This window comes from Triticum aestivum, chromosome 3D (genome assembly GCF_018294505.1).
Source record: "Triticum aestivum cultivar Chinese Spring chromosome 3D, IWGSC CS RefSeq v2.1, whole genome shotgun sequence".
Lineage (NCBI taxonomy): Eukaryota > Viridiplantae > Streptophyta > Magnoliopsida > Poales > Poaceae > Triticum > Triticum aestivum.
Window position 1 is genome coordinate 616,978,822 of NC_057802.1, and position 21,611 is coordinate 617,000,432.

The 21,611-nt window shown below is 45.5% G+C and overlaps 2 protein-coding genes across 4 annotated transcripts; both read right to left on the minus strand.

The window, feature by feature from the left end:
• Window positions 1–1,265: 1,265 nt before the first annotated feature.
• On the minus strand, window positions 1,266–13,268 carry LOC123081050 (ABC transporter B family member 20). Its single transcript, XM_044504017.1, has 11 exons — window positions 12,468–13,268; window positions 8,586–8,640; window positions 8,323–8,498; window positions 7,835–8,035; window positions 7,399–7,658; window positions 7,003–7,313; window positions 6,672–6,892; window positions 6,231–6,571; window positions 4,479–5,257; window positions 3,941–4,182; window positions 1,266–3,066 (listed from the first exon to the last, which is right to left on the minus strand). Exons 1-11 carry the CDS (start codon window positions 12,873–12,875, stop codon window positions 1,837–1,839), a joined length of 4,224 nt encoding a protein of 1,407 aa, XP_044359952.1. The 5' UTR covers window positions 12,876–13,268; the 3' UTR covers window positions 1,266–1,836.
• An 838-nt stretch (window positions 13,269–14,106) lies between these two features.
• LOC123081051 (uncharacterized) lies at window positions 14,107–20,292 on the minus strand. Of its 3 annotated transcripts, XR_006438620.1 has the most exons (5): window positions 20,142–20,292; window positions 19,022–19,089; window positions 15,940–18,514; window positions 15,117–15,238; window positions 14,107–14,411 (listed from the first exon to the last, which is right to left on the minus strand). XR_006438620.1 is itself a non-coding variant. In XM_044504018.1 (3 exons), the coding sequence occupies exon 3, from the start codon at window positions 18,384–18,386 to the stop codon at window positions 16,146–16,148; it is 2,241 nt and encodes a 746-aa protein (XP_044359953.1). In that variant the 5' UTR covers window positions 18,387–18,514; window positions 19,022–19,089; window positions 20,142–20,278; the 3' UTR covers window positions 15,800–16,145. The 3 variants fall into 3 exon arrangements, 1 of the variants encoding a protein (XP_044359953.1); XR_006438621.1 differs by lacking the exon at window positions 14,107–14,411 and having other exon boundaries at window positions 15,197–15,219; window positions 20,142–20,278; XM_044504018.1 differs by lacking the exons at window positions 14,107–14,411; window positions 15,117–15,238 and having other exon boundaries at window positions 15,800–18,514; window positions 20,142–20,278.
• Window positions 20,293–21,611: the final 1,319 nt, after the last annotated feature.

Genomic DNA, 21,611 nt, shown 5'->3' on the forward strand with positions numbered 1-21,611 from the left:
ATAAAAAGTTATGAGAAACTACTGATAACATGGACTCTTGCCGCTCCATGCATTTTTTGTTCGATATCTTGGCACGTCACGTTCTTTCAAAAGCCAATAAGATATGACTTCATCGTGTGATTCCACTTGATCTACCACAATTCTTGGTGGTATGACATCGAAAGTGCAACTTTAGCATCAGAAGCTATTTTAAATACTGCATACAGCAATGCAGTATTGATAATACCTGGATGTAACGTGTCTGCTCATTTTACTAGAATTAATTAACCAGACAAAGCACTTTATTGCCAGCACTTGATCAATTGCGACATAGCTTAGCCTAGAGCAGTGTTGGCACTTGGCACTATAATTCATACCCTGATTAAGTAAGTATTCGGTAAGGGTATGAGCCAAAGAGTAGAACAAATCAAAATACACAAGAAATATGTTGCACAGTAGTGGGGGGACGCAGCAGTGAGTGGCTAGTGCTCGGGGATCGATTGGGGCTGGATCGGTTGTTTCCCCCTGTGCAAGATATGCGCGCGAGAATCCAGATGCCATCACCACCACGAGGCATCAAATCAAAGCTCACGACGGGCCAGTTGTGACTTGATCCAGATTGATATGCCGCTGAGTCTGGCGGTCAAAGTCCGACATCACCAGGTCTACAGAGACTGGCGTTGTCAAGCTCATCTTTTCCCATGGCCAAGAGGCCGGAACTCCAAGGAGGATCTCAGGAAAAAAGAGTCCAGGATGCGGCGGGCAACCCGGTTGACGATTCCACTGTAATGAACAGAGAGAAGGGCGCCAGAAGCCGGACTATCATTAGGAGAAGACCATCCGGTTTTATCATTAGGAGAAGCTTAGCCAATCTCCCAAACAGAAGCTTATTTTCTCAAGAGAAGGAAAAAAACTGCAGCTTTCAAAATAAACAAACAAATGCATGTTGAAAATCATTATTTTTGCTTGCCTCAAATAAAATTGTACTCCCTTCGTAAAGAAATATAAGAGCGTTTAGGTTACTACTTTAGTGATCTAAATGCTCTTATATATTTCTTTACTGAGGGAGTAACACGCTCTTCGGCTAAATAAAACAAGTAACTTATATGGACCATAAAAACACGCACCCGGCAAAATTAGAAGGTTGAGTATGTATGACGAACACGATGAAACAAAATTAAGAGGTTGAGTATGTATGATGAACATGATGAATCAAAATCAATGGTCCTAGGCTGTGCTAAGCTACCACCATAGACTAAACAATGCCATAAAAAAACAAAAAAGACAGTATCCATGATCCATCCCTCCACTACTTCTGTAATTACACCTCAGTGACAAACTACCCTCCATACCCAGCAAGACAGCTCATCCTAAATGGGCAAAAGAAGTAAATTATCTCTAGTTACGATCTGCACCAAAGTAGGAACCCAATCTAACAATCATCAGTTACAAAAAGGGCATGAATGTATAGGTAGCACAGCCTGCACATGTCAAATATCTTGAGAAGAAACTCCATGCTCGCTCGCTAAATCATGCGACGCTAGAGCCGATCGGATGCACCGAGTTCACGCTACAATGGTATTCCACCTCCATCCACTCCACGCCCCGGCGTAATTTTCAAAATGACAAATACCAATAGATAGAATCAAAGCCCCAGTAACATACAGTCAATACTGAATACCATCTGCCAATCCTATTCTGTCGGACCGCGCATGAATAGCTGTACCATGTCTTTGCAGTGACAGGAAGCTGCCTTCCATCCATGTTTGGCCCTCCGTTACCAGTCAGCAAAGCGGAACCGGTTAGCTTAATTCCATTGGGGGTAAGGTAATGTACAAGATCTACCGGACCAATCATCTATATTAGCCTACGCTGCCGGAACCCCTTGGTGAAGTGAGGCTGCATCAACTTGATGTACAATCCATTCATCTGCACCAGTGAGTCGTGCGTCCCTTGCTCCACGATCTTGCCACCGTTCAGCACCACGATGTTGTCCACGTGCTTCATCATGGCCGCCCTGTGTGCGATGAGGATCGTCGTCTTGTTCCCCATGATCAACGTATCAAGCGCCTCCTGCACCACCCTGCTTGACTCGGACTCGATGGCGGAGCTGGCTTCGTCGAGCAGCACAATGGGCGCGTTCTTCAGCACCACACGAGCGATGGCGATCCGCTGCTTCTGCCCAGGTGTCAGATCCACTCCACGCATCCCCACGTGCGTGTCGTAGCCATGAGGCAGGCTGCTGATGAAATGGTGGGCATTGGCGATCCTGGCAGCCTCCTTCATCTCGGACTCCGTCGCGTTGTGCCTCGCGTATATGATGTTCTCTCTTATGGTTGTGGAGAATATGACAGGGTCCTGAGGAACCAGCCCCATGTGGCTCCGCAGCCATCTCACATTGAACAACTTCAGATCACGGCCATCCAGCAAAACTTGGCCAGCAGTGGGGTCATAGAACCTCTCGATCAAGGAAATTATCGTGCTCTTCCCTGACCCAGATACACCCACCACAGCGATAGTCTGTCCTCCATTGACTTTAAGGCTAAAATTACTCAAAACCATCATCTCGGGGCGAGTTGGGTAGCAAAAATCAATACTCCTGAACTCAATGCTCCCATACACATTGGGGGGTTTCAGGCCACTGGCATCATCTGGATCAATCTTGGGTACACGATCAATGATCTCAAAGACTGAGGTCAGGGATTTCCGACGCTTGAGGATGTATGGCGCAAGGCCAAATGGCTCCACCAGTGCAAAAGTCGCAAAAGAAAAGACAATGTACTCTTTGAGTGCTGTTACCAGGCTGAGATGCCCAGCCTTCACAGCTACGGCTGTATACCACAGCAGAAGCGCATTGCAGGCGAAAAGAAGGAACTGAGAGAAGCCAAATGCAAAGCCAATGCCCATCCCATGGACAAAGCTTTTTGTGAGAATACTTCCAAGCTGCAATCTGTAAAGCTCCATTATTTTGTTACCAGCACAGAATGCCACCACAGTATAGATATTCCTTACTGCATCTTCAAGAACTAAAGAAGCTTTTCTGTGCATCTCCTGAATTCCTCTAGAAAAGCCAGAAAGCCACATTTTCTGGGAAAAAAAAGAAGGAAGAATCCAAGTATCAGCTCCATTGTACAGTTTAATAAGAGCTCAGTAAGAACTTACTCAAGAGTAATGCAACTATGGGTGAAAATGTGTACTTGGACTTACAATGGGCCGGAAACAGAATAGTAAAAGCAGTTAAAATAATTATCAGTGATACTAACTTAAGTCTCCTAGAGAGTAGACACGCTAGAAGTAGATCTTCAACGGTATTACAAGTAACTTTTGTAAATGATATGGATGGAAATACAGGAGAACTAGTATAGCCTTAACTCCGCCCATGTGGAAGATTTTACAAATCTATGTTCAATTTTGATTATATCATGTACTGTAAAAAAAATTTATACAAAACCAAGTTGTGAGAACTACCAATGACATGAGCATCTGCTAGTAAAGTGTCTCGACAGAGCTGAAGTTGTACATGTAGCACAACAACAGAAAACCTATGACACCAAGTGCACTCATCGTTCAACAGATATGTGAAGCTCAGCGTCTTGTTCTAGAAATTTGGTTATGTTATGCATGTTGTTTTAGCAGCTCAGGTATGATGGGAGATATTATTAAGAGGTTACTTTACTTGAATATTGCTAGAGAAAGGGAGGTCATCAGGGCAATTGACAGGTAATGATAACGCAACAGATATATCAAATATCATAACAATATGATTCAAGCTTCCAATGTAACTCATATTTGGACACAGCTTGAACCTTACCAAGAAATACCTAAATGAACCATTGTAACAGTACAACATAACATAGACATTTGGTATAGAGATATATCCATACATGCAAAACGGAAGGTTCGAAACAAATAGCCTTACAATCTTCAGGAATCGGAATGATGAAACCTGATGAGAGCTAACCTGTGCAACTGCAGATATCACAAGGATAGGCAAAGTTGCGAGTGCAACAAGAGCAACACGCCATTCTAGCAGCATCCCAAGAAGAAGTGCCACAAAAATAGCTGATGTATCTTGGATGAATATAGAAAGCCTGTTGCTGAAAGCAGCACGAACAAATGTTGCATCATTTGCGAGTCGCATTGACAAAATGTCCGCACTGTTCTCCTCATCATCAAACCATCCGACTTCATTGCGCAGAATTGCTGAAATGCAGTAAAGGGGCAGCAATCACAGATCACTCTTTGGCAGTACAATGACATTTTTTATACTCCCACCGTAAAGAAATATAAGAGCATTTAGATCACTAAAGTAGTGTTCTAAACGCTCTTATATTTCTTTACAGAGGGAGTACTAAATTACTAATACTAAGCTATGATGTTAGATATTGATGAGATGTGGTTGATGTAACAAAATGATAATAGGTCAAGAATATGTTATAAAAGAAGGGCCCGCACCATCAAGGAAGCAAGAAAGAAACTTTTCATAATATAGGACATACCTGAAAACATCATCCTTCTTACACGCTCAGTCATTTTCTCTCCCATTATACCAAAATAGAAGTGTTGCAAGAAGTTAGCCAGCACAGTAATTATACCCATGCCAACAATGAATGAGCAATACTTGTTCACTTCATCATGTACATCGCGGACACCTATTCTGTAGTATGCCACCAGTATTAAGGATATCGTATAAGCAAGAAGAGGATTAAATGAACCAAAGCAGGCAGCACCAGCACTCCCCAGCAGAGCATAAAAATACTCGGTAAGGCTAAGCTCAGCAAGCTTCCAAAATGATGGAGCCTTTGTTTGATGCTTCTTTGATGGATCAGAACGAAAATTATCGAACATATCAAGAGTTCGGCTGAAAGTTTTCGAGTGGGAACGCTCATTTTTTGGATCAGAAGTCAATAATGGTGATATTGGTGATTCTGGATCTGAAGTATTTGAAGACTGTCGATGTAGGGGGACATCGATTTTGGGAAGATCAGGCAATTTCATTTCAAAACTATCCTGCCTTTTGATGGATGGAGCTCTCTCAGAAGGAACCATTGGTAGTCTGATTTCTGCCATTTGCTCTGAAGGAGGACTCTGAATGTTTGGCGACTCACGTGAGTTAGGGTTAGCATCAGAATTTCGAAATGCAAGAAAACCATGTGTTTTCTGAAGTGAAGGTGATTTTGACATGATAGGAGAAGATGACTCCTGGAAGCTGTGACTTGCTGACGAATCCCGTTCAATTTGGAAGGAGCTGGGCTCTTTGTAGTTTCTCATAGGTGTCCTGAAACAGTTTAGGAGAAAACAAGTGCTTCGATCAGCAGACAAAACCAATAAACACTTCAAAGGACAAACAAAACCTAACAGATCTATGAAATCAGTATTGTATTATGCCAGTTGCTGCAGGCATGACAAACAAACATTTTATGCCAGCGGAGCAAAGTAAATTGTTAAGACCTTATAGTAGGCATATACAAGGAACTGAGCGACATCAATTTGAAGCTAATAGCACAATAAATAATTCAGAGCTTACAGAAGGTAAGGTATGTCAAGGAACTGAAACTGTTTCACTGCAATACTTAAGAAACCCCAACATATGTTGTGTGTGAAATAAGCATTCAGAAGTAACAGCTCTTCTGCAAGCTAAGAGGCAGTTACACATATTGCTTGACACAAACAGCTCAATCAAAATATACATGTACATAACTTAGATATTTCACTTTCATCATGCAGGTCACGTGTATGAAAATAAAATTTGTACAATATCAAATGCACAGATGAGTGAGCCCAGAGGAATCAGAACAAATTGCACCTTAACATCATCCGTCCAAGGTTACCATATAATATCAAAACAGAATACCACTATTCTTTGTTCGGTAAACAGAAACTAAGAGATAGATGTTACAAACAATTAAAGCAACTAGAATGAGGAAATATCACCATTCCGTTGGACATAAAAAAATCAGACAATATAACACAATAAAGTAGGCACAAAATACTAAAGGGACTAATAAACCAGGACGGAGGTAGTAAAAAAGTAAAGATGTGACAAAGTAGCCATGTTGAAATGTAATAGTGGCAGTCGCGTACATAAGCAGATTTATTTTTTATCATATTTCTACATCAACATAGGAACTCAAATCAAAATAAAACAACAGCTGTTCACCAAAGAAGAATCAGGAAAGTTTGCACAAACATAAAATTATACTTCCAAGGAAGTAACGGATCACTAGTTGCATATGAGATGATGCACTGACCTCTTCGGAAGTTTTGCTGCTTCTTCACACTTAAGAAGTTCAGCATAAAGACCATCAAGATTTAACAATTCTTCGTGTGTCCCCATCTCAACAAGTTGGCCTTCCTCCATCACCGCTATATAATCAGCATTCCTGATAAGGCTGAGACGTCTGGCTATAATGATAGTAGACCTCCCGAGCATCAAAACATCTAGTGCTTCCTGAACAGCTTTCTCAGCCTCAAAATCAAGAGCACCAGTAACCTCATCCAGCAAAAGAATTGATGGATTTGAGAGCACAGCACGAGCAATGGAGAGCTTTATCTTTTGTTCCTCAGTCAGCGAAAGCCCAGCACGGCCAACCTATTTCATATTAGTTCAAATTAAACAACATGTAAGAACTGTAAAAATAAATAAAGAAATTGCCGTTCCAGCAACTTCTAAGATAAAAGCAGCAAGGTACCTGGGTTTCATATCCTTTTTCTAGCGAACTGATGAAAGTATGTGCATGAGCTGTTTTGGCTGCCTCCTCAATCTGGTCAGTTGTAGCAGATCTTCCATAGGCGATATTTTCCCGAATGCTCAAGCTCAACAATGCTGGTTCTTGGGTCACAAGTCCTATTTGGCTTCTTAACCACTCTAGCTTTAAGTTCTTTATATTCTCCCCATCCAAAAGTACTTCACCTGTAACACATAATCACGAGTAAGCCATAAGCATAGTTGAGGTGACAAGATAATAGAAAAAATAGCTTGCAACTAATAATACCTAAGGAACCCAAAGAAAACTATAATACCTAAGGTTGGGTCATAGAATCGCTCCATGAGAGGTATTATGCTGCTTTTTCCTGAACCATTTCTGCCAACAAGAGCAACAGTCTTTCTAGCAGGTACAGTAAGGTAGAAGCCACTTAAGATGGGGATTTCTGGGCGGGAGAGATAACTGAAGTAGACATTACGAAACTCGATGTTGCCTTGTACTGAATTTAAGGTACGACCATCCTGGTTTACAGTAGAAGTTGAACGGCTTATCATTTCATAGAGTCTGTATGCAGCTATACGCCCTTGCTCGAAGGAATAGAAGTTCGTTGCTGCTTGATTAAGTCCACTACAAACAATTAAGGGCACTGGGTAAGATGATTATCAGTGCAAAAGTGTAGAAGTAAGGAAATTGTTACAATCAACATGCTTACAGTCCACTCAGAATAATAGCAAACAGGGCAACTACAATTTCACCACCATTGGCTCTTCCATGCAAAATAAGGAATCTCCCGACCCAAAGTTGTAAGGCACAAGAACATATGGCGAGCCCATATGTAAATCCGAGACCAAGACCTTGCACCAGACTTATCAGAATCCCATAGCGCAGAGTCGCTTGAAGCGAAGTAGCATAAGAATACTTTGCCAGGGTCTCATTCGTGAAGGAGTACAAAGTCCTAATGTATAAGATTGCCTGCAAAACAAGCACTGCTCAGTTGGATATACGACTTCATTTGCAGTTGGCTGATGGATGCAACTCTAAAAAACAAGCATGCTTAATTTTGCAACTAAAGTGACCCAGCCAACATAATCAATAGAAACAGTTGACATGTTTTATTTTCTTATCAGTTCACGGGCAAGTTAATATACCTGTTCAGCAATGCTTGCTGCCTCGCCATACGCATCCTGAATATTTTCTGCCAGCCTATGGAGAAATATGTTTGATATTCCTCCTGCAGCAACAATGAAGGGTCCAGTGGCCAATGTCAAAAGAGCTATTTGCCAACAGTTCACCAAACCAATGACAAGTCCACCAAAAAATGTAGCCATATTGTGGATGTAGTTTCCAACCTAAAAATAACACAATTCAAAACAATTCAATGGACCATACAATAGCAAGATAAAATTCCAAATGATCCATAGATCATATAAGATAATACATAATGATTTGATAGACCATATGGCCGGAAGATAATTAAGCATGCAATTCATTATCCACAGTTAAGAAGGTTTATCATAAACATTGAATGGATCATATAGCAGCAAGATAAACTATAGAATGGTTCAATAGACTATAGAGCAGATATGTAACGCAATTCATTATCAATGACTAAGAAGGTTCAGCAATAAAAACTCACTTTCTCGCTCAGGGCAGACTGAATGAGCAAGACATCACTCAGCACTTGACTAACAATATCACCATTGTTTCCATAGGTATCAAAGAAACTCATGTCTTGGTTTAACAAGACTTGGACATACTTTGACCTTATCACCGCTGTCTGCCTTTCCCCAGTTAAAATCCAGCATGAAACCTCTGTAAATATAGCAGACCTGATGAAATTTGCTAAACATACAAGGACCGTCTAGTGATTTTTGATAAGTTGATGCAGCCTCATCTTACCTATCCATCCAGCAAAGAACACACCAATTGCTATATAGAGGAAGTATAAAGCATGCTGCAGAGCCAACAACAAAAAGGGTGACTTGTAAAACACAAAGAGAAATAATCTGGTAGAAAAAAAACTATTATAGGCAGACAGCAAGACAAGTGAATGATACAGAAACATTTTCAGGTACAAAAGACTGCTAATATGCAGTATTTAAGCGTAGTGTGGCAAATTACAAAATTGATAAGTGAGCGCTACATCTGTGCAGAAAAGCGTGACAGAGTTACAAGTTTCCCATAGACATGCAAAGGTTCATGCAAACAAAATTTCAAGCATGAATTTGTGAAGATTCACAAGAGTGATTTTCTTCTTCCATATGGATTTGTAGAAAGTGTGGTTTGCATTCAAATTCACATACAAACAAGTGAAATAGAAAATTAATCAGGTAAAACATAGGTAGAAAATCATAATAGCAAGTTGGGGTTCCAAATTGAGATGGTATGAGCTCAGCAGAATAATGCAGTAAGATCAACTGCAGAGCATAGTCAGATCATATTGGATCGAAATAAATACCATTACATAAACAGATGCGCCTATCATTTTTGGAAAACCATAAAAATAAATTATCAAAAGAAATGAAAGGTTAGCAGCCAGCCTCGCACAGCAAGCATGTCGGACGTCATGATCTGATTGGAGAAGAGCCATCCAGATTTTGGTTGACACGAACTTTGGTGTATCCATTGAATTGTACGCGGAAAGCAACAAGTACTACTTTAGTGTCGTCTAGCCCAAAGGAGAACACATGCACTTGGCCGCTACCAAGTGGGGTGAGCGTGCAGGCCTCAAATGGTTAAACCTACTTATAACGGCCATCCTAACTAAATTCCTTTGTCGGTATTCCATCCAGATAAAATGCTATAATTCCCTTCCTTCAAGGCAAACACATGCAGCACATTCAACCCCAGCAAATGGAATTAATATGATGACAACAATCTTGTAAAGCCAAGTAGCAGGCATGAATAAATAACTACTGCTTACCAAACATCACAACATCAATTATAATCTATATTAACAGTACATATCAATTATAACTTATATTAACAGAAGCACCTAAAAAGAACAGTACAGGACTCGAACAGCACATTTTCACATTCAGTCCTAAGCACGTGATTTAAGCAGATTTCTCCATAGCATCATCTTCAGGAGTCGAAAACTATAAAAATGTATTATCAGAACAAATGAAAGATATGTGGCCAGCCATGCACAGCGAGCATGTCGGACATCACGATCTGGTTGGAAGAGCCATCCAGATCTGGCTGGACGTCATTGAATTGTATGCATAAAGCAACAAGTACTACTTTTGGGACCTCGTGTACGCCTTACCCCTTACGTGTCGTCTAGCCCAAAGAAGAACCCATGCGCTTGGCCGCTACCGAGAACAGTGCGAGCACACGGGCCTCAAATGGCTAACCCTTTAAATAGTCATCCCGAACTAAATTCTCTTGTCGGTATCCCATCCACAAAATGGTTTGACCCTACTTAAACGGTCATCCTAACTAAATTCCCTTGTCGGTGTTCCATCACGACAGAATTATATAAACTATAATCCCCTTCCTATAAAGCAAGCCATGCAGTGCATCCAACCCCAGCAAATTGTGATGGCAACAATCTCGTAAAACAATGTAAGTAGCAGGCATGAGTAAAGAAGTATGACTTGGCAAACATCAGAACGTCATCGATTTACAATTTGTATGAACAGTGCACCAGGACTTGAACAGCCACATTCAGTCCTAGGCACTTGATTTAAGCAGACTTCTCCTAACATCAGAACATTGATTATAATTTATATGAACTGTACACCAGGACTAAGACAGCACATCTTCACATTCAGTCCTAGATAGAAGCAAATTTCTCCCTAGGATCACCGCCTCTTCTGTTTGAGCAAATTGGGCAGAATAGAACAAAACTAGCACAAATGTTCTAAGCGAACCCAGATTGCCAACTACACCCAGGTACTGCAGGAAAACCATAAATATATACTAGCATTACTTAAACAGATGCATCTATCACTTTTGGAAAACCATAAAAATGTATTATCAGAACTAATGAAAGATATGTGGCTAGTCAAGCACAGCGAGCATGTCGGACGTCACAATCTGGTTGGAAAAGAGCCATCCAGATCTGGTTGGACGTCACTGAATTGTATCCGGAAAGCGACAAGTACTACTTTTGGGCACCTAGTGTACGTCTTACCCCTTTCATGTCGTCTAGCCCAAAGAAGAACCCATGCGGTTGGCCGCTACCGAGCAGGGCAAGCACACAGGCCTCAAATGGCTAACCCTATTTAAATGGTCATCCTGAACTAAATTCTCCTGTCGTTATCCCATCCACAAAATGCTTCAACTCTACTTAAACGGTCATCCTAACTAAATTCCTTTGTCGGTGGTCCATCCAGACAAATGCTATAATCCCCTTCCTATAAAAGCAACCCATGCAGCGCATCCAGCCCCAGCAAATTATAATGGCAATAATCTCGTAAAGCTAAGTAGCACACGCGAGTAAAGAACTGTGACTTGCCAAACATCAGAACATCATTGATTACAGTTTATAGGAAACCACCGTGCACACGCGTCGCTCAAACAGCAGCGGTCAAAAAAAATCCACAAAAAAAACAGGAAAAGGGAACACCAGGACTCGAACAGTCACATTCAGTCCTAGACACTTGATTTAAGCAGATTTCTCCTCTTTGAGCAAATCAGTAGAACTAAAATGAAACTAGTAGCACAGATGTCCTAATAGGCTAATACCTAATACAAACACGTTAATCCAGATTGCTCACTACGAATAAGTTGTGATGGCAATAATCTAATGAAGCCAAGTAGCAGGCATGAATAAAGAGCAGCCATCAGAGCATCGATTATAATTTATATGAACAGTACACCAGGCAGCTAAAAAAACAGTACACCAGGACTCAGACAGCACATCTTCACATTCAGTCCTACGCACTTGATTGAAGCAAATTTCTCCCTAGGATCATCGCCTCTTCTGTTTGAGCAAATTGGGCAGAACTAGAACAAAACTAGCACAAATGTTCTAAGCGAACCCAGATTGCTAACTACACCTAGGTACTGCAGGAAAACCATAAATAAATAGCATTACTTAAACAGATGCATCTATCACTTTTGGAAAACCATAAAAGCGTATTATCAGAACTAATGAAAGATATGTGGCTGGTCACGCACAGCGAGCATGTCGGACGTCACGATCTGGTTGGAAAAGTGCCATCCGGATCTGGCAGGACATCATTGAATTATATGCGGAAAGCGACAAGTAGTACACAGGCCTCAAATGGCTAAGCCTACTTAAATGGTCATCCTGAACTAGATTCTCTTGTCGGTACCCCATCCACAAAACGGTTTAACCCTACTTAAACGGATCGTCCTAACGAAATTCCTTTGTCGGTATTCCATCCGGACAAAATGCTATAAATTATAATCGCCTTCCTATAAAGCAACCAATGCAGCGCATCCAACCCCGGCAAACTATGATGCCAATAATCTCGTAAAGCTAAGTGGCGCGAATGAGCAAAGAATTGTGACTTGCCAAACATCAGAACATCACCGATTACAATTTACATGTACAGTACACCAGGCAGCTAAAAAACGCATCAGTACACCAGGACTCGAACAGCACTTGACAGAAGCAAATTTCTCCCTAGGATCATCTCCTCTTCCGTTTGAGCAAATTCAGCGGAACTAGAACGGAACTAACACAAATGTTCTAACCGAATCCAGTACCAAGCTACTGCAGGAAAAACTTATCCAAGGAAACATGGAGCGGCATGGGCGTGAGTGAGATCTGCTGCTGCTGCGGGGGGTGAAGACGGGGGCGCGCACCTGCTTGATGTCGCGGAAGAGCTGGTCGGTGTGGCGGCCGTGGAGGGAGTTGATGGCGCGGCCGAAGAGGTGGAGGTAGACGACGAGCGCGACCCCGTGGGCGGCGGCCGCGGCGCCGCCCGCGGCCATGAGCGCCCAGTCGAGGCGGTCGGCGCAGGCGAAGAGGCGCTTGAAGGGCACGGCCGCGGGCGGGGGCTCGGGGTCCTCGCCGTCGGCCCCGTCGTCGTCGCCGCCGTCGTCCTCGGGGCCCGCGCCGTCGGGGTGGCGGGGCGGGTCCCCGGGGCCGCCGACGCCGAATGCGTCGGCCGCGTAGGGCGAGGGCGACTCGGGCGGCTCGGAGGTCTCGGAGACCGGCGTGAGCGGCTGCACGTGCGGCGGGGACCAGCCGAACAGCCCCCGCGACACCATGGCCGGCTAGGGTTCGGGGCGACCGCTGCGCCGGGCTGGGCTGCTCCCTCTGCTGGGCGAGTCTGTGCCGGGTGGCTGGGCAACGGCTACTGGGCGGGCGGGTGGGCGACTGGGTCGCTGGCGGCGGTGGCGGCGGGGGATTTGAATGGAGTGGGTGGTGGTGGGCGGGTTGGTTGGGCGGTCGGTCAAACGGGCGGGGCGGGGGGAGATGCTGGCGGAATGAATGGCGAGGGCGACGGGGGCTTGGGCGGCCGTGGCCTCTCGCCGGCGGCGGTGGGGGAGGGGGCTCAGGGGAATGCGGCGGGGTGGCCGCGATTCGGCGGCGGGCGGCGGCGGGACGGCCGGATCGGGGCGGCGTAAATAGTGGGGTTCAGTTCCGCTCCGCTCTACTCCAGTTCCAGTTCCAGTTCCAGTTCCAGTCCAGGGGAGACCAGGCTGGCTGGCTGGCTTTGCTGGCCCTCTGGCGTTTTCGCGCGGGGGCCCTTGGGGTTCTGATGTTTTACCAACACGTCCCGCCAAGTCTGAATGAATGGAGGGGTGAGCACCCTCTCTTTCATACGGATGAGAGCATCTACATTTAGACGCCTCAAACCTGTCTCAAAAAAAGACCCACCCGAGCGCCTCAAACTGGCGTCAAACGCTCGGGCTGCCCGGCGCCCCTCATATCCAGCCCAGATGTAGGGACGATCCAGGCAGATATGGTGACCGTATATGCTCCGAGTCCTTTATAAAAGTCGTATGTATAATTCAATGCCTCGACCTCATATGAAAAAGAAAAAACAATACCTCACCTCCAACGGTTACTCGCACCGAATGTGATCCGCATTAATGACCCGAATAGATTGTTCCGTCGCACGGTTAGACATCCTCGACCTCAATGGTTAGATTTTTAAACTTTTTTCCGCAGAAAAAGAATTACACACACTAGTGATGCGTGCAGAGGCGCGGATGCGGATGCGAATGCAAGATATGTGTGGCATCCCTTTGCAAAGATGGCCCCGGTTTTCAAGTCTTGTTTACCATCACAATCACAGCTCTTTCTTATTTGGTAGAGTATTCATTTCAAAAGTCTTTGAAAGGAACCTCAGGTTATGATTACTGTGAGTTGGCTGGGTTTGCATACAAATAAAGTACGTACTAGTCTAGGGCGGGGGCTACCTGCGGCTGAGATGGCGCGCGTCATGTTTGACCGACGGTTGCGATGTGACAGGCAGATGTTATAGATTGATAGATAGATTGCTGCTATAGATAGATTCCAGCACCATGAGGATTGCACATACAAATTCTCATATGCTTTACATTACACGACGGAATAGATCCAACATCGATTCGTCGTCGAAACAAGATCCAACGGTCCTGTTTAAAAACATACACGCGCGATCCGATGCACAATGACGAGGATTCCTCCCGTGGTTTTTGAGGGAAGAAAAATAAAACCTGCCGTCGGGATACCGCTGCCTCGACCATATCGTCGGGAGATGGCGCCGACGAGCACGGTGTCCTTCACCGCCGCTGGTCCACCAAGACAGGCAGGGGCTGCCACCAAAACAGACAGGCACATTTTGTAGTCAGACCTGCCTCAGCTGTTAACAACATAGGTCTATCAAGGAATTAGAGCACCAAACACACACCCAACTAAATCCAACAAAACATCAAGTGCTACAGCAAACTGAAAACAAACATAGCAAGCAGAGACGGCGCACGCCGAGCAGAAACAATACTACGAGTTACTGAAAAAAGGCTACAGATAAGCCTCCGCGCATAATAAGCCCTGCAATCTATACATAGTATGCTGTGTCCAGCTCCATCAGAAATGACAGCCATGTACTCCCTCCGTTCCTAAACACTCCCTCCACCCCAAAATTCTTGTCTTCTCCGTTCCTAAATACTCCCTCCACCCCAAAATTCTTGTCTTCAATTTGTTTACATACAGAGGTATCTATTCACATTTTAGTGTTAGATACATCCGTATCTAGATAAATTTAAGACAAAAAATTTTGGGACGGAGGGAGTATTTGTCTTTTTAGATATGTCTTTGGCATGGCATGTCTTTGGCCTCATGTGCACAGGATAGGAGACTAGGGTTGTTGATTCCTTTGAGCATATAAGATGGCAAAAACTGGTGCACTTTTGAGCTGGATGGATTGCACATACATATAGGATCCATTCGGCACACTTCGCGCGTGGAAAAAAAAGGCTGTTGATACATAAACGGTGTGTGGAGGACAGCAGTATGCATACCTGAAGACAAAACGGATGATGCGCTGCAAAGAGCTTTCTTCACATGCCCAGACAATGCTGCCGCTCGGGGTTCGGTTAGCACCAGGACAAATGGAAATGAACTCTGCGAAGAAAAAGGCAAGCTTCGCACACAGACAAGAACAAAAGATACACTTCAGCCACAAATGTCAGTATCTTCAGCCACAAATACTAATACTAGCACTATTAATGATGAACTCTATAGTTTGCCTGTGACAGCCTGAAAGAGTGTGGTGGGTAAGAGCACCCACACGAACCACCCACAATGGTAAGCTCTAACAGCTGTCTTATGATGAGCAGTAAAACAGATAAAATCACAAACTATTAATTAATTCTCATACTACTAGAGAGATGTAAATAAACTATATTTCTACGTTGCTTAGTAAAGGTCGGATCTCTAGGGCAAAGATTAGACCATCTGGAGTCGAAATGTCACTCTACGGTCCACAGGGCATCCTATGAAACCCCTTCTAGTATCTTGCATGATGATTTGTATGCTTCAATAGGAATAAGACAAACGGTGGGAAACAAACACTGTTGAATGGTTTGCATTGCTCATGGTAGATTATTATTAACATGTGACATAACATATGTATATTTGGATAATGGGGCAGGAACAGAAGAGTTCCTCTAACTAGAAAGGCCAACATGGCAGACAAGCAAAAGAGAAAAACAGTACCAATATCAGCAATTCCAAGTTTTGGACAAGGTAAAACAGCACATATTTCCAGGTTTTGGACAAGGTAAAACAGCACATATAAGAGACTTTTTTTTCTGACATACAAAATGACCGCCGCTTACTCACATTATGAGCTTCATTGATGAGACGGCAAGACACATGGCATACAAGACAGGAATGGCTAATCCCAGACCTGCCCTTGTATGCAAAGGTAACTGTCAAAAGTATAGAAGCTAGGAAACGCTATAGAAACTAGCTAGTGCCAACAAATCTCTGATGCAAAACGGCGGGCAGATCAACAAAGATATAACGGAGTCGCAGCATCAACCATTTCAACTGGATTTAGAAGTTCCTTCTGCCTCCTCCGCTGTTTCTGTGATCCCCTGAAGAAGTTCCTTCGGAATTGCAGCTGGGTCTACCTCATAGCTATCTTTGGGGACGTTTGGAGCTTCTTCCCCAGACAACCTATAGAAGGGGACCTGATGTGAAAACCGAAACATCTCCTCTTTCGGAATCCTCTTGATGACGTTCCGGTTCTGGTGACGCTGAAAAACTGTCCGAAATCCAGTGACCTTAACCAAGGGAATTACAGAGATTCCATGATCTTCGTCATAATCATCCAGTACCTCAACCAGATCATAGACATGCAGCACATTATCTGGAGTATCTCCATCCCATTCAGGGGACCAGTTTCGGTACAAAGCCCAGATATCGCCTTCCCGTGGGTAAACGTTGACCATCCCACGTGGGCCTTTCTCCCATTTAATCTGGTGAGAGAACATGTTGACCACATCACAGATTTCATGTTTGGCAATCCTGAAATCACCACACGTCTTTGCAAAGCCAGAAGAAACCCAACTCAATGGTCCAAATTCACTATTCGTCTTCGACTCGAGGTAACTTATTTTGACCTTAAACGGGTTCAAGGAGATAACTTTCTGAATAAATGTGTAGAAACGAGGCATGCCATCATCATCGTCGTATGAAGCCCAAATTTGATCACTCTGAAAACATTCCTCGGTACGATCCTTATCAAAATCATGGAAATCAGGATCAGGAACAGTATAAGACATAGGGTCCTCATCTTCATTTCCAGCAGCTGTGCTATCATCAGAACCATTGCTATTAGCAGAACCATTCTCCTCTGGATCCACACAAACATCTTTCTTTGCAGTAGAATCAACTGTTGCTTTGCTAACCTCAACATATTTCTTGCTCGCTGGACCATCAACAGTAACTTGGATTGACCTACTTCGTATCTCACTTAGCTTCTCCTTCAAATCGCTCTTCACCTTGTCAACCAAAATTCTCTTAAGATCTGACTTAGAGAAAATCTTAGTTACGCTGAGCCGAGTAACAGGCCTGGGCTTCCAAGTGGGCACACCATTAACAATCTGAAACTCAAAGGCACTGTTGGTTGAAAATGGTATAGTTCCAACTGGCATTCTAGCAAATTGGGCCCATGGACCTGAGGGAATGGATGAACCAACTCCAGCATCAGTTCTCATCTTCTTTCCAAATGCAGTATCGCCCATTCCATGGTTCATTGACACATCTGCTTGCCTTTTTAGAGGATTGTGCTTCCTCTGAAAAGCTTCTTCCCTTCTTGCTACTGCTTGTGCCTCCTCCCTCTCTCTCTTAACTTTCTCATATGTCTGATGAACCACATTAGCAGCTTGAGCAGCAGCAGATGATGATGCAGTAGCACTGGCTGCACCAGCTGCCCTTGAGAATGGACCCCACTGAAAATTTCTCCTAGTGCTTGCATCTTGAGGTGCACCACTGATGTTTGAGCCCCTTCCTGCATGAACATCCTCAGTTGGTGGCACCGGTACCTCTTTTGCAAGGAATGGGTCGCGGCAGCTAGGGCAGAGAAGAGTATGATTTATATACACTCTGAGATATTCAAAATTCATCTTGCATTTGTTGCATGAGGTCCAAAATGTGTCCTTCATTGCTGGAGGTGGAGCAGGAGCAGGAGCCTGATGATGAGGAGGCGGGCGCTGTGGGGGTGGGGGTGGGCGCTGGCGCGCTGCAGATGTTGTTGACCCTGTCTTTGGCTTGTTTGCTCTTGGCTTGAAAGCAGGTGATTTGGCTGCGAAACTCTCGAAGCCATTGGTTGCACCTTGAGTTGCACTTGTCCTATTTGATTGGGCTGTCTTCTGTTGTAGTACAACTACTTTCCTTTTTTGATCATACAACAGTCTCTTGGTTTTATCAGATAACACAGTCCATGCCTCTTTAACCAACTGGAAAGCACCCTCAGCGCCCACTGATTTGTTCTTGTCAGGATGGAGTAGAAGTGCCAACTTCCTGTACTGCTTCTTCACTGTTTCATCATCTGCTGACGTGTCGACAGAGAGGATAGAGTAATAGTCATTCTCACCAGCAACCTTCAGTTCTGAGGTAAGGTAAACATCAAAGGTGATGATCAGCTGCATAATGCCCTCAAGATCCGGAAAGAGAGACTTGGCCTTGAGTGCGAATTTCTTGGCACCCTGCAGGTCCTTGGATTCAAACTTCCTCTCTGCAATTTGCTTCGCCCTAAGGGCCTCATCCTTGTTGCACTCCATTCCGTCGCAGGTCAAGAATGTACAAACAGCAGGCACGCGTTCGCAGTGTACTTGGAGAAATATCAGACCTCACGGCCACGCCCTCTCTTCCACCAATCAGCGTCGAGCACGTGACCAGTTTTAAAGCCCTGCCCAAAAGAAGGAACCGATGTTACCAAAAAATCATATACGACAAATAGATAAAGATTTTTAAAAAAAAATACAGCCCTCTCGTGAATGACAGGAATTATAAACTAGTGCATGGACGACAGATATAAATGCTCAGGATCAATTGAAGATACAAAATTGTCGTATAATAACAACCATTCTGGGGCACAATGGATGACGACGCAGCACCGCATTAAGGGTGCAAGACCAAGTGCAGATTTAGAAATTTACAGTAACCGTCTTAGCACAGACATAACTGTAAATGCGCATAACATAAACACTACCGTAGCATGCAACGGACAACACCTCACGGAATTAAGGACCAATTGAATTGAAAGATACAGAACATCATACCGACAAAACGGAGAACCAATTAAAAGATACAGGCAGGGTGCCGACAAAACCAGCATGGCTGGAATTACAACTACACAGAGCTCAACTTAGCCCTAGTACGAAACATAGTACATTTACTTGGAGAAATATCAGACCTCTGAGCCCCGCAATATCTTCCACCAATCAGCGTCGAGCAAGTGACCATACAAGAAGCTTCCAAGTCCTGCCCAAAAGGGAACAAATGTTACCAAAAATGGTATACAACCAATGGATAAAAAAATACTTTTACAAATACAGCCCCCCCCCCCCCCCCGGCATGACAGGAATTATAACTACACAAAAAACGGCGCACATAAATGCTCAGGATCAATTGAAGATACAAAATTGCCATATAATAACAAATAAAAAATGGCGCACAATGGGTGACAACACAACACCGCATTAAGGGTGCAAGACCAAGTGCAGATTCAGAAATTTACGGTAACCGTCTTCAGAACAGACGAAACTGTAAATGCGCATAACTGAAACACTCCCGTAGCGCGCAACGGACAACACGTCACTGAACGAAGGACCAATTGAATTGAAAGATACAGAACATCGTAGCGACAAAACGAAGGCCCAATTAAAAGATGCAGACAGGGTACCGACAAAACTTTGCGCGCGACCGGCGAAACGGCAGAATTTGCCGGAATAATTTGAACCCAAACCCTAACCCTAGCTAGCGCGCAGGCGAATCCGCCGAGAGGGCGCGGGGCTCCGGACAGGGCTGGCTTGACGCAGGGCTGGGGAATCCGGTGTAACTGACGGAAACTGGTCTTTTTCTGCAGAATTCGTTCAGCACAGCAGAACACATCGGGAGCCGGAGCATCAGTTGAACCGAGCCCGGAGCTAGTGCGGAAACAAACTGCTAGAACTAATCTACGGCGCAGCGGCGAATTGCCTTCGTTTTGGGGAAAACGGGGATTTTTCGTTCGGGGCGGAGCAGAGCAGCGGCGGCCGGAGCGGCGGCCCGGGGCGGATCTAGGCGGCGGGCAGGGCGTGCTGGCTTCGAGGAGGCTGGTCCGGGACTACTAAGCGACCAGCCGCCGGAGGAGCGGAAGGTGCCCGTACCTCGGAGACAAATGCCCGAAATTCAGGGGCGGCGCCGCCGCTGAAGCCCCGGGGCATGGAGGGGGGGGGGGGGGGGGGGGGGGGGGGGTGGGTGCTCGGCGGCGGCTCAGGGGTGGGCTTGCGGCGCGGGGAGGGAGGGACGGAGGGGGAGGAGCGAGGTTATACCGGCGGAGGGGACGGAGAGGAGAGACGGCGGAGGGGACGGAGGAGGATCTAGATTCCCGGGGACATTTCTCCTCGGGTGTGTTGGGCCATGGATTTGTTTTTTTGATTGATTCAAGGGAACCTACCCAACCCTAGCTTAATCTAGGGGGGAGTTCTTAACCCAACCCAAGGGTCTGGTTAGGATTTAACCATGGTTGAGTCAAGTGTGGTGGGTGGGTTTGGTTGGGTGGGTGGGGGTTGGGTGGAACACCCTAGGGGCGTGTTTGGTTGCCTACAAAGGTTCAGCCAAGGCCGGTATATGCAGGAACTTTTCGACGTCGCGCTATTTGGTTGCCCACGATACACTATTGGGCCAGCACGGCACGGTTCTTAAAGCATCTCTGGGCCTGGCTCACCAGAAACTGCCGACTCACTAGAAACAGCCGAATCGACAGTTTATAGCGAGCCTGGCCCGAGCGATGCGAGGAAGCGCACGTGGGTGGCTTGCTGGAAATGTGTTAGCAGTTAATCACCTTATCCCTCGTCTCCTTCCTCCTTCTCTAATTACTCACACTGATCTAGCCTGCTCGGGTGCCGGATCTGGCCGACGGGATCCCCTGTCGCTGCAGCCGCAGCGTTCACTGCGTGCGAGGCCGTCGATGTTGGGGAACGTAGCAATAATTCAAAATTTTCCTACGTGTCACCAAGATCAATCTAGGAGATGCTAGCAACGAGAGAGAGGGAGTGCATCTTCATACCCTTGAAGATCGCTAAGCAGAAGCGTTACAAGAACGCGGTTGATGGAGTCGTACTCGCGGTGATTCAAATCGCGGAAGATCCGATCTAGCACCAAACGGACGGCACCTCCGCGTTCAACACACGTACAGCCCGGGGACGTCTCCTCCTTCTTGATCCAGCAAGGGGAGAGGAGAAGTTGAGGGAGAACTCCAGCAGCACGACGGCGTGGTGGCGATGGAGCTCGTGGTTCTCCGGCAGAGCTTCGCTAAGCACTACGGAGGAGGAGGAGGAGTTGGAGGAGGAGAGGGCTGCGCCAGGCAAGGGGTGCGGCTGCCCTCTCTCTCTCACTATATATAGGGGGAAGGGGGTGGAGGAGGCGCCCCTAGGGTTCCTAGGGGAGGGGCGGCGGCCAGGGGAAACCCTAGATGGGTTTGGGCGCCCCCACCCCTAGGAAACTTGCCCCCCAAGCCGGGAGGGGCGGCTGCCCTAGGGGAGGCGCCCCCACCTCTCCAGGTTACGTGAGAGGGGTTGGGAGCGGCGCTCAGCCCCTTAGTGGGCTGGTTTGCCCCTGCCCCTTGGCCCATAAGGCCCCCCAACGCTTGCCGGGGCCTCCGAAACCCCTTTCTGGACATGCTGGCCATAGCCTGGTACCCCCGGAACAATTCCGGACTCCAATACCCTTCGTCCAATATACCGATCTTCACCTCCGGACCATTCCGGAGCTCCTCGTCATGTCCGGGATCTCATCCGGGA